At 44.3% G+C, this 12,564-nt stretch overlaps 1 protein-coding gene across 1 annotated transcript; it reads right to left on the reverse strand.

Moving 5' to 3' along the window:
• Positions 1-809: 809 nt before the first annotated feature.
• Positions 810-10,907, reverse strand: CHAF1B (chromatin assembly factor 1 subunit B). Its single transcript, XM_033052099.1, has 14 exons — positions 10,871-10,907; positions 10,298-10,428; positions 9,262-9,394; positions 9,012-9,129; positions 8,519-8,622; positions 8,043-8,139; positions 6,871-6,955; positions 5,634-5,727; positions 4,661-4,730; positions 4,475-4,566; positions 3,331-3,493; positions 2,716-3,114; positions 2,066-2,157; positions 810-1,754 (listed from the first exon to the last, which is right to left on the reverse strand). The coding sequence occupies exons 2-14, from the start codon at positions 10,421-10,423 to the stop codon at positions 1,633-1,635; spliced, it is 1,695 nt and encodes a 564-aa protein (XP_032907990.1). The 5' UTR covers positions 10,424-10,428; positions 10,871-10,907; the 3' UTR covers positions 810-1,632.
• Positions 10,908-12,564: the final 1,657 nt, after the last annotated feature.

The raw sequence follows: 12,564 nt of genomic DNA on the forward strand, positions 1-12,564 counted from the left end.
TTAAAGATCATCCATTCCCACGTGGAAAGAAGCCTGAAGTTATCAGTTGGTAGAACAAAATAAAAGTAAAAAGCATGAAAAACATCTGGAGGATGGAATTGTGGAGTTTTTTGCTCAGCTTGCTTTAGGGAATGCTGTCACCTGCTGGCAGGAGAGTAAGAAATTGGAGTTTTGTGGCAAAAAATGTGAAAAAACCCCACATAAAACCTCTCAACTAAACACAGGGAATGGGCAGAAAAATTCAGAGATTCTGTCTGGAATCCATGGGCAAGGATCAAGCAAATTTTGATCAGTTGTTAATGAATGAAAAGATAAATTAATATTGACAGCTGGGTAGCTAAAAATTAAAACTTTAACAGCACAGCTGTCTAAAATTTAACCATTATTACACAGCAAAAAGTCTTTTCAGGAACAAGATAATAATGAATCCTCAACCCAGCTAAAAAGTTACAAAATCCATTTGAAACCCATCTGAAAAATTGCATTTTCTATTTGAAACCCATCTGAAAAATTGCAAATTCTATTTGAAACCAGTCTAAAAAATTACAAATTCTATTTGGAACCCCTGGTGCCATTACCTCAAAATTCCTGTGGAACAAGATGTTAAAAAAAAAAAAAAAGCAGAATTAGGACACACAAATCATCCTTTAAAAGATCTATGAGGAAGCCAGAGAAATAAAATTAACTCTTTATAATTCTTCCCTAGAAGAAAACCCAGATTTAATTAAGTCTAATGAAGATCCATCCTCATCAGAGTGAGAAAACAAAGATCCCATCAAGTTTCCTACAACCTTTTGCTTTATTAATTGTTGAAATTTAACTGGAGGCAAGAGTTCATTTGCCTGAAGACCTGACAGAGGTGTTTGTTAATATTTCCTCCCTGTGAGATTTTTGTGAGTCACTTCTGGAACATTTATATTTCTGCTTTTATGAAGTATGAAATGCTAAAAAGAAATTGTAAGTGTAGAAGTTTCCCATCCACTGGATTGTGTTTTATTGGCTGAGCGAGTTAAGCTGGGGGAAAAAGAAAGGGGAAATTTCAATGTAAAATTCAAATCCTGCTGCCTCAGGAAAATCTCACACCTACATTTCTTTTTTAAGGCAGAAATTAAACTAAAAGAACTTTCAGCAGCTCTTCAGAGGATTTCTTCTTTTTGTTTTCTTGTTTCTTGCAGTTCAAGTTTCCCATTTCTGCTTCCACATCCCAGCCCTGAGCTTTGCTTTGAATCAGCTCCACCCCACAGATAATGGGGAGCATTTTTCTACACAAATAAACCAAATCACACAATTTTCTCTTTTTTTAGGTCCTGAACCACATCAAATCTTATTAATGTATTTGATTCTTTTTGCCAGACAGTTCCTGGAAGACACAATACTTTAAGGACTCTGATGGAGACTCCCATCTTACTGGATGGATTTTTAATCCCCACATTTCCCTGATTTCTTTATTCTTGAAGTCACTCCTGCTGCAGAACCCCATTCCTGAAACCTGGGTCTTCTACTGGCAGTTTCTTCACAGTTCTACATCAAACAGGGAACTGGAGCTGGGAATTGAGGATGGAATTTTAGCAACAAAAAATGCACTCAGACATGGCAGCTGTGATTTCAGGCTCTGAGGGGTGTGCTCAGCCTTTATTTGTTGGGCTCAGGGCTGGTTTGGTCTCCAGCAGGTGCAGGAGGGGACAATTCCTCAATCCTGGCACGTTTTGGTGCTGGGGGAGCTTGAAGGCTTTCATCAGATGGCAGTGGCCTCTCTGGAAGAAGCAGAAAGGAAAATCATTTCAAATAAATAAATTCAGATTAAAAGAAATCCCAGCCTGAGAGAGTCCAGCACCTGCAACAATGATAAGATGGAAGTACAAAAGTCTTTAAAAGCTGGAGAACATCCCAGCCATTAATTTATATTTGGTTTCTCAAATATAAATTTGGTTGCCCAAAGCTCCTTCCAGACACATCAAAACAATGAAGGAGCTTTAGAATTTGCTATTTTTCACAATATAAATCTATAATGGAAAAACCTGTGTGGGAAGAGGCTTGGCTGGTATTAAGAGTCACAAAAACTCACCATGCTCCTGTTCTGAGGAAGGAGGGGTGGGAGCTGGCTCTGGATATGCAGAGGTTGGGGTGTCTGGCTTCAAGGAAATCAAGTTTATTCTCCTTTGGAAGAACAGAAAACAGTTAAATTGCTTTTTAGACATCATCTCCACGAGTATTTCACTTCAAGATTTAATTCATATAGAATCAGTTAACTGCAAAGGTAGCTCAGAAATATTTTACTGCACATTTTCCCTTCTTTTTACAAGCTGAATGGAGCTTCCAACCCCCTGCCATGGGCAAGGCCACCTTCCAGTGGAGCAGGGTGCTCAATCAATATCTGGATTACTGGCAATTTCTAAAAAATTACATCCTTTGGGAAGTCACCTAAAAAATTATGTCCCACACTGAGGGCCTGTCTACACTTGCACTCTTCTTAAAATCCTCTTTGCCAGAAGGGTGTTTAAAGAGTTCTTGGCAGCTCAAGGCTTCATTTTTGTACAGAAAACAGCACCTGAAGACAGAACCACAGGATATCCTGAGCTGGAAGGATCAAAATCCAACTCCTGGCCAAGACAGACAGCTGAATTGTGAAGGGTCAGGTGAATTCCAAAAGCTCCACATTCAGGAGATGTTTTGACCTCTCACTTGCAGCACAAGCATAAATCTTAAATCTCTCACCTGGGTGTTTTGAAACAGGATTGCAGAGTGGTGAGGGTGACCCTCCTGGGCTGGGGGTTTCTGCTGCTCTGGGTGCTTCTCCTCTCCTCTGAGGATGGCACTGGGGTGGCTTTGATGCCAACAGGGGTGGAAGGCAGCTCCTTCCCAGCACTGCTGGGAGTTTGGGGTTGGAGTGGGGGATCCTTGCTGGGAGGAGTCCCCTCTGCCAGCCTGGAGCCTGGAGAAATCACTTTGTGGGACTGGTTCTTCTTGGTTTTCTTGTCTGCTGCTGCAGCAGGAGTCCTGACATGGAGCTGGGGCTTCTCCTTCAGGGGCACTCCCAGCTCATCCTCCTCGAAGGTGACAAAGGAGCAGTACCCATCCGTGGAGGAAATGGCCAGGAAGGATCCATCACTGGACCTGTTGGGGATTTATTTTTTTCCCATTAAAGGCCAAGATTTTATTTCAAGCCTCACCCTGATTAACAGCCATAATTCTCTAATTTACAGAGCAGTGACCACATGTGTTATAAATGAAATATAAACCCAAGGCAAGACCCAAAGTGCTGTGCAGGACTGGACATGGAAAAAGGACATTTCCCCCAGCAATGTAAATGTCAGGAATACAATTCCTTACCATGAAATGTCACTCAGGGTGTGGTAATGGATGTTGGAGACATAACCAAAGGGGAAGGACTGCTCAGTGTCATAGAAAAGCACAGAATCTTCAGAAGCAACAGCAAACACCAATCGGTAGGGGAGGTTAAACAGGGCAGGGGGGGACTTGGGACTGATTTCATCTGCAAAGAAATCAAAGTGAGAATTCTCTTGTATTTATTGCAAGGTGGTGACTGCATTTAGCCATTAATTTCAATAAAATTACATCATCAAGCAGTATAAACACTGATTTTAAAATTTTAAAAATATAACATTTCTGTTGTCCAAAATTTACTCTTTATTTTCTTACTTGAAAAAAATAAATAACTGGCAGCTTTCTCCCTCTGGATTGCTGCTGTTTTGTTTTGTAAATTTTTCCCTGTATTTTCCAGCTGGAATTTTTCATGAACTTTTATATTAAAATCTCCCTTTAAAGAAGCTACAGAGACCAACTGCAGACCCTCATTTCCCTCCTTTGCAACACCATGGATCTAAAATGATGATTGAATTTATTCATTACTATTTTAAAATTATGATGAGACTAGAACAGGTAAATCCTGTAAGGAATATTACAAATTTAACCTTTGAAGAAAGGAGCCAAGCTCTGCCTTTCCACCAGAGTAATGTCAGTGTTGTTAAAATATAAACACTCCTGGACCCACAATAAAGCTGGACTCAATAAATAAAAATAAATTCTTGTGCAATTTCACATAATCCTGTCCCCAGCTCAGAATTCCTGTTCTGCCCAGTAACACCAGCACCGTTTCCCTGAATAAACACCAGTGGTTGTAGCAAACTATTCCAACCCTTGTGATGTGGGCAGCTGAGACTAACAGGAATTATTTCACTGCATTGCTGCTCTGGTGCTAAACCAGGTTATTTTTTTTTTGAACACAAAATGGTTAACAGTTCAAGGAAAATATTTCTCAGTGTTTCTGCAAGGAACAACATTTATCCACTCCACCAAAAGCCACTCGTGAGGGCCTCAGAATGAGGAAACAACCTCTCAGATGTGGTACAGCACTGTCTCAGAGGAATGCTGAAAAGCTGGGGCATAAAACAGTGTCCAGCCACATCTTTTCCCAGATTTGCTGGGAATTCCCAGCCCCTGAAGCTCCCCAAACCTTTAGCAGAAGCTCCTCTCAGCTCAAAGTACACAGGGCAGCAGCGAACAGCCAGAGTTCCCTTGCCAGGACAGGGCAGGTGACCCACGGGCCTGCAGGGAGAGCAGCAGTTCAGAAAACACATCTGCACTGTGTGAATTGGTTGTTTTTAAATAAAAACAGGTTTTTATCTCACCAAAGCCCTACCTTTTAAGATTGTTTCTGGAGAAAACATAGGTGGTGTTTGTAACGTTCTCTCCCGATTCCACACAGCCAGCTGCAAAAACAGAGGTTCCAAAATCACTCAGCTCCTCAGAGAGCTCCTTGTGTCCATAAACATTGCAATTCCTAGGAATCAGGCTTCTCCAAAATCATTCATCACCTCAAAAAGCTCCTGAGCCACACCCTGTATCCATAAACATTGCAATTCCTGGGAATTAGGAATCTCCAAAATCATTCATCACCTCAGAGAGCTCCTGAGCACACACCTTGTGTCCATGAACACTGCAATTCCTGGGAATTAGGAATCTCCAAAATCACTCATCACCTCAAAAAGCTCCTGAGCCACACCTTGTGTCCATGAACATTGCAATTCCTGGGAATTAGGCTTCTCCAAAATGAACTCATCACCTCAGAGCTCCTGAGCACCTTGTGTCCATGAACATTGCAATTCCTGGGAATCAGGCTTCTCCAGAAACATCCTCATTCCCAGGAATTAGGCTTGTCAGTCAGGCAAAACTGAATACAACTTTAAAAGGCATCCCAAATATTTATTTAGTGCTGGTTTTGTTTCCCTTACACACTTTTCTCTTCAAAGCTGTTTTTTGATGTTGCCAGACATCAATAAAAGCAGGGTTTGGACAGGGACACAGTGATCCCTCCTTGCAGGGTGGTTTTATTCTGAATGCAGAAACCACTCATTAATTAATCCACTCAATCAATCCTTCATTTCTATTTTAAGACTTCTGGTGTTGCAATTTATTCAGCAAAATGCCAAAGGGAGCTCAGGGATTGGAAGCGCCCAGGGAGGTTTGCAGTGCCCATCCCTGCAGGTGGCACCTGGAGGTGGCACTCAGGGTGACAAGGTGGCCATGGGGCATAGTTAGGACTCCAGTCATGACCTTGGGAATGTTTTCCACCCTCAGTGCCACCACCCAAGTGCCAGGAGATGTCCCCACACCTGGAGTGAGCAGGTAGGAGCCATCAGGAGTGAAGCTGAGCCGGCGGAAGAACGACTTCATGCTGTCGTCGTGGAACATCCGAAAGCTCCTCGCCTGCAAAACAAAAACAGGATGGTGGGAAAGGCCAGCAGTGTGCCAGCTGCAGCCCCAGCAACACAAAACATCCACCTGGACACTCCAGCCTGATGGAGCTTTTCAAATGAGACCTTTTTAAAAGCCATGGCTCCTTCAAGATCGTTATAAATTCTTCACAGCTAAGAAAAATAGTTCCTTGATCCCTCTTGAGCTGCAAAGCAAAACATTCCCAGAGCTGTCACCTCAAACCAGCCATCAGAAAATAAAAAATAGTCATAACCTGGAGAACAACATTATTTAACACCCAGTGCTGCTCAGGCAGCTCCTTCTAAGCCCAGGATTAGAGGTTGAAAGGGAACAACTCTCATGGCAGAGTGCCTGCTCTCAGGCCTGGTCTTCAGTGTCTACAAAACTCTTACAAATGTTTTCCCCCCAGAAGAAAAAGAGTCAATAGAAGGAATTAGGAAAGTTACAGCCAGCTTGGAGGTGTTATTTTACCATCACTTCAAGCTGTTTGGGAGAAAAAAAAGCTCTTTGTTTTCTCTCTTAGGGTTAGAATTCCCTAAATTATCCCTAATTCATATTTTTCTTCAAAACCTAACTACCTTCTTGAAAATTCCAGGCTGTTAACTTTAAAACATTATTACTGTGTCACATCCATTAACAAACTCCCAGCTACTGCCAGGCATGTTTGAAGCTTTTCTTGTTCAGAACTATTTTTTCCACACTATTTTTAACTTTTATAACTTAAGGGATTGTGTTACTGCTTTCATCAGCAAGAACTTTTGGGGCTGTGGTTTGGGGGTGATGGTGGCCACAGAATTTGAGGTGCAAAAACCTTTTCCATTCTTGGCCTTGCTGCTGATCCCCAATTTGCCCTCAGTCACCCCATGCTGGTTGTCCTTACTCCCTTTTGACTCCCATGGGGCTGCAGGTGGTTTCCAGGTAGATTTATTCCATGTTTTCCCTGGGATTGAGACTGCAGTGCCAGGTTGTCCTAAATATGGGAGTGGATGAGGGTGAAGATCTCTTCCAACCCTGATGATTCTGTGACATAAGGATTATTTGAATGGAAAATATTCCATCCTTTGGTTTCAGGGAACAGAAAGTTGAGCTAAAGCAGCCCCCAGCAGAATTTCCAGCCCCAGCCTCACCACCCACCTCTCCTTCAGCTCCTGAGCCCGATGGCATCTTGGTGACGTTGAAGGCCACGCGCTTGGTCTGGGTGCTGTAAACTCGCAGGACCCTGGGAGGGAGAGCAGAGTCAGCCAGCAGGGAGCCATGGAATGCTTTGGGTTGGGAGGGACATGAAAAATCAGCCATTTCCCCAGGCAGGGACACCTCCCACTGTGCCAGGCTGCTCCAGTGTTCAACCTGGAACTGAACATTCCAGAGATCCAGGGGCAGCCACAGCTGCTCTGGGAATTCCATCCCAGCCCCTCCCCACCCTCACAGGGATGAAATTTTTCCCCAGTGTCCCACCTAACCCTACAAGCTTTTAGTCTGAAGCCATTCCCTGTGTTCCCTTGGGAATTGTCTCTCTCCAGGTTTCCTGCAGCTCCTTCAGGTCATCCTGAGCTCAGCCCAAAGCTTCTCCTGTGCAGGCTGAACAATCCCAGCCTTTCCTATGAGCAGCTTCCTTTCACCTCAAGTTTCCTAAAATGCCCCAAGACCTCCCTTCTCAGTCAGCACCTGGACCACCAATTAACATTAATTAAAATTCTCCTCATGAGGTAGCACCAGAGGGAGGTGCTTTAATGACTGAAGAAGCAATGAGCCCCTTGCAATGCTTGGGCTCCACAAGGTTTGGGAAGTCCTAGCACAAGGATTTCTGGAGGAATAAGGGAATTAGGAACCAGGCTGTTCCTGCACTGTAGGCTCCTCAAGGGTGGAACTCACCCTAAAAATAAACTACATCTCCATCAGTTATATCATCATGGAATGCTCTGGGCTGGAAGGGACCTTAAAGATCATTTAATTCCACCCCTGCCATGGCAGGGACACCTTCCACTTTCCAGGCTCCTCCATCCCCAAGGATCAATTTATCAGCTCATTAACATGACCATACAGCACTCTCTTAACAATATCAATAACATGAAAACTCATTTCCTAAAGGAGGACTCCTACAAAATTTATTTGCTGCTAAGAGAGACTGCAGGAATCATTTACCACAAGGCAAAAAATGAACTAAAATATCATTTTACTTTCACCTCAACTCGCTTACACAACAAAGTGAATAAAACAAAACCTCATGTTTATGTGGCATCCTTCCTTTTAACTCATCCTCCTGGAAAAAGGAATATTCAGGAAAAACACTGAGACCAACAGCTCACCTGTCACAACTCAGGGTTGCAATATACTGGCCTAGAGGATCCCAGGTTACTCCTTGGACATAACTCTTGTGCTCATTAAATATTGAAACTTTCTGTCCTGAAAGTACAAACAGCTTTCAGATCATAAATTCAAACGTGTTTCCAAACATTTCACACATAAAGCAATTTCAGAATTTCAGAAATACTTTGATGAGACAAAGTTACAGAGGATTTCAGAAATATTTTGCTGAATACTGTTGGGATTTTTCCTATTATTTAAGTGCTGCTTTCTTGCAAAGAAATACCAGAAGCTGACAAGTTTCAAAGAAAATAAACTTTCAAAAGGAAAAGCCAAGCAGAGCTGAGGCCATGCTGCACCAAAAAGTGGAGTAGGGAATACAGAAAATGTTTGGGAGTAAAAAAATGTGTGAAGTTATCTCCTAAATACTCCAAGGTGGAGAAGATGTGGAATTCCAAGGGACCAGTGCAGCATTTACCTTTATTGACATCCCACATGATTGCTGTGTTATCCACAGAAGCAGATGCCATGTAATTTCCATCAGAGGTCCAACAAATATCATACACATCTTCCAAGTGGCCTCTAGAAGGCAGGAGAAACCAGTTATTCATTTGAAAATTAAAAGCTATGTGTAAATATGAGTTTTATGAAAAAAAAAATAGGTTTAAAAAAGTTAAAAAAATATCAAGAGGCAAATAAAGGCTTCTATTGGTGCTTTAAGCACTTCTGCAACTATTCTCACATCAAGCTCAGCCAAGAACTGCTCCTTCAGCTTAAAACCATTGTCCCTTGACCTGATTATTTAAAATATCTCCCTCCTTTTTCTGAGTCCCATCAACAGGGAGTTAAAAGGATTAATATCAGAGCAAGCAAACTGTAGACAGCACTGGAGTTGTACACACACTGAAAACTGCACCACGTGGCAAAAGCAAAATGCAAAAGAAAAGCAAACTCATCAAATAATAAATTACCTCAAAGTTTTAATGACTGCCCAGTTCTCCTTGTTGAGCTGAGCTTCATCATCATCCTGAAACCCCAAGGGCTCAAACTCTTTGCTCTCATTCAGCTTCCACAGCAAAATGACAGCATCTGTGGAAGAAATCACAGGAAGCTACTTAATTTCCCACTCCCTTTTGCTCATGCAGAACACAATGTAGGTGGATTCCATTTAGTTTAACTCCAAAATGATGGTGGATGAGCTGGAGGAGAAGCAGCTCTCACCATCCCCTCCTGAGGCCAGGATGTCCCCGCTGGGAGAGAAGCGCACGACGTTCACGGCCTTGGTGTGGCGCGCCAGGTTGGACAGGAACTCCACGATGGCTTTTCCATCTGGGCCTTTCTCCACTTTCCAGATCTGGTTAAGGACAAGATGTGATGTCACACGATCATCAGGGTGGGAAGAGCCCCTCAGGATCCCCCAGTGCCACCAAAGCCTGTCCCCAAGGGCCACATCCAGCCTGCTCCTGAGCACTGCCACAGACAGTGACTGCAAACCTCCCTGGGCAGCTCATCCCAACCCTCACCACTCTGACAGGGAAATTTTCTTTCCCAATCTCCACCCTGAGCCTGCCCTGGTGCCATTTGAGGCCATTTCCTCTCCTCCTTTCCCTTGACACATGACAGAAGAACCCAACCTCCCCTCACTGCCCTCCTGTCAAAGAAAACTGAAACTTTTCTAGGCCTAAAATATGTATCAAAAAATCCCTGAAACATATGCACCATCAGGGAGAAATGAGGTGAATTTGCCAGTGAGGAGGGAAAAAGTTTATCTGAGACAGCTGGAACAAACTACTACAGAAGTATGTAAATGTATGTAATGACTTCAAAGTAAGAGAGATGGTTTAGATTGAATATTAGGATGAAATCCTTCCCTGGGAGGATGAGAAGGGGCTGGGATGGAATTGCCAGAGCAGCTGTGGCTGCCCCTGGATCCCTGGAATGTTCAGTTCCAGGTTGGACACTGGGGCTGGGACATTGGGAGGTGTCCCTGCCATGGCAGGGGTGGCTCTGGATGATCTTTCCAACCCAAACCAATCTATAATTCTACAGACAGCTGCACAATTTTACACTCATCCCTGAAACCATCCATTCCCTGTGGCACGTACCTGCCAACAACCCAATGTTTTGGATAACGAGACCAAGCAGATATTCTGGATAACGAAACCAAGCAGATATTTTTGATAGCATAACCAAGCTGACATTTCTGATAACACAACCCAGCCGGGTTTGGGATCCCTCCCCAGAGCCCCAGGCTCACCCTCACGGCCGTGTCCACCCCGGCCGAGGCCAGGCGATTGATCCTCCCCTCCGCTCCGTGCTGGAAATCCAAGCTGTACACCGGCTCCTTATTGTGCCACACTATCTCACAGGTGATCACCTTCATGTTTCCTGCACAAAACACAACAAACCCCTCATCAGTTCTTGTTCCTTGCGGCCAAACTTTGCGCGGATTTCTCAGCGCCTGGAATTGCAGTCATTGACAGGATGCTTTGAGGGAGGCTGTTTCAAAAAGTTGTGATTATTACGGCTGAATTCCAGTTTAGAGATTGCAAGAGGATGATATCAAGTCCTGTGCATCGGTTTAACACTTGAGAGAAAAACTTTTTTTGGGGGTAACATCCCCATCCGGAATCCAAACACCGAGCGGGCACAGGCGGCCCTGCGCGGGCTGGGGAAGGGCAGAGGCGCTGCTGGCCGCTCCCGGAGCTCCGGGAATCCCCAGTCCCGCTCTCCAGACCGCGGGGACCCCAAATCCCACTGTCAAAAATCCCAAAAATCCCAAATCCCGGCGCGGTTCCCCCGCTCGGATCCGCCCCCCCCCACCCCTCACCTGCGGCCCGCCCGCGGTTCCCGCGCGCTCCCGCCGCGCCCGCCCCGCGCATGCGCGCGCCCGCCCTCAGGGGCTGCCGGGGCGGGGGAACCGCAAAAAACATCAAAATAAACCTAAAATGAAAAAAAGCTAAATGCTTGCACCTCCTCAAAAGAGTGGTGTTTTGTTGTTGTTGTTGTTTTTAATCTCAGAGGCATTGCTGTGCTTGACCGGTGTAAATATAAAGAAGTCTTAAAGGGTAATGTGTCCCCAAACTTCTCTGTTTCAAATGCAAATTTTTGCCTAAAAACATAATACGAATACGAATACTAATACAAATACTAATACGAATACTAATACTAATACTAATACTAATACTAATACTAAAATGACATCGTGAGAAAACAGTTTGTGCTTTAATTTCTTATTTCTTGCCCATGGGAGCCCCTGGGCCGGGGTTGGAGCCCAAAATGGCGCCCTGGGAGCTCCTCAGACCCCACAGGGCCTCACACGAAGGAAGATTAATTCTGTGTTACAGAATCCCAGAGTGGTTTGGGTTGGAAGGGATGATTAAAAATCATCCAGTGGGCAGGGACACCTCCCACTGTCCCAGCCCCAATTCCCAACCTAGAGCTGAACATTGCAGGGATCCAGGGGCAGCCACAGCTGCTCTGGGAATTCCAGCCCAGCCCCTCCCCACCATCACAGGGAAGAATCTCATCCTAATATTGAATCTAAACCATCTCTCTTAGTTTGAAGTCACTCCCTCTTGCTCTGTCACTCCATCCTTTGGAAATTGTCTCTCCATCTTTCTTGTCACCTCCCTTCAGGTCCTGGAAGGCCACAATGAAGTCACCCTAAAACCTCCAGGCTGGACAATCCCAATTCTCTCAGCCTTTCTCTTCCCATGGGAGAGCTCTTTGTCATCTCCGTGGCACAGCTCACTGTCATTGTCCTCTTATTCTTTGGACAACCCTTGAATTCCGGAATCTTCTCCCTTGGGACAATCCTTGTCCTGTGCGGGTGCTCCATGGGCTTGGGGACACAGGGGCTGTGCCCTGCTGTGCCACCCTCGTGGGGACAGTGACATTCTGAGCACCCATCTCCCTTGTGCTCCTGTCAGGAAAATTAATCACAAACAGCAGAGGTTCCTGTCCAAAAAGGACACAGAGAATCCTTGTTGCTTTATTCCAATAAAGGGAGAAGCCATGGGGCATCCCCTGGGCTCTCTCAGATTTTTGGAGGCCTCACCTCCCTTTTTATCCCAATTTCCCATCTGCATTTCCCTCTCTCTGTCCCCATTGCTGAGGTACTTGAGAGGCACAGACTTCCCAAACACTGATCCCTGAGATTGCCCTCTAATGTACAACCCTCCCTTTGCATTTTTAATTCTTATGGAATTCATGGTTTTACCCCATTGCTTCTTTCATCTTCCAATACCCAGTTTCATTTCTCAGCAAACCTACAGTTTGTTTGGAAAGGCAAGTATCTTTTTTTCCATTCATCAAACAGTGGAATCCTTCCCACTGTTTCTTTTCTCTCTCAGTGCTGGTTTTATCCACCACCAGATCATTTATAAAGACAAATCCAACATTGCTCTCATTATTGATCACAATGATTTTGATATAGTACAATTTGTAATCCCTTTTAAACTACTTTTTAATGTAGTATAATATGTCAGCTTTTATAGGAACCATATAGCTTCAATAAATATC

This window comes from Catharus ustulatus, chromosome 2 (assembly GCF_009819885.2).
Source record: "Catharus ustulatus isolate bCatUst1 chromosome 2, bCatUst1.pri.v2, whole genome shotgun sequence".
Taxonomy (NCBI): domain Eukaryota; kingdom Metazoa; phylum Chordata; class Aves; order Passeriformes; family Turdidae; genus Catharus; species Catharus ustulatus.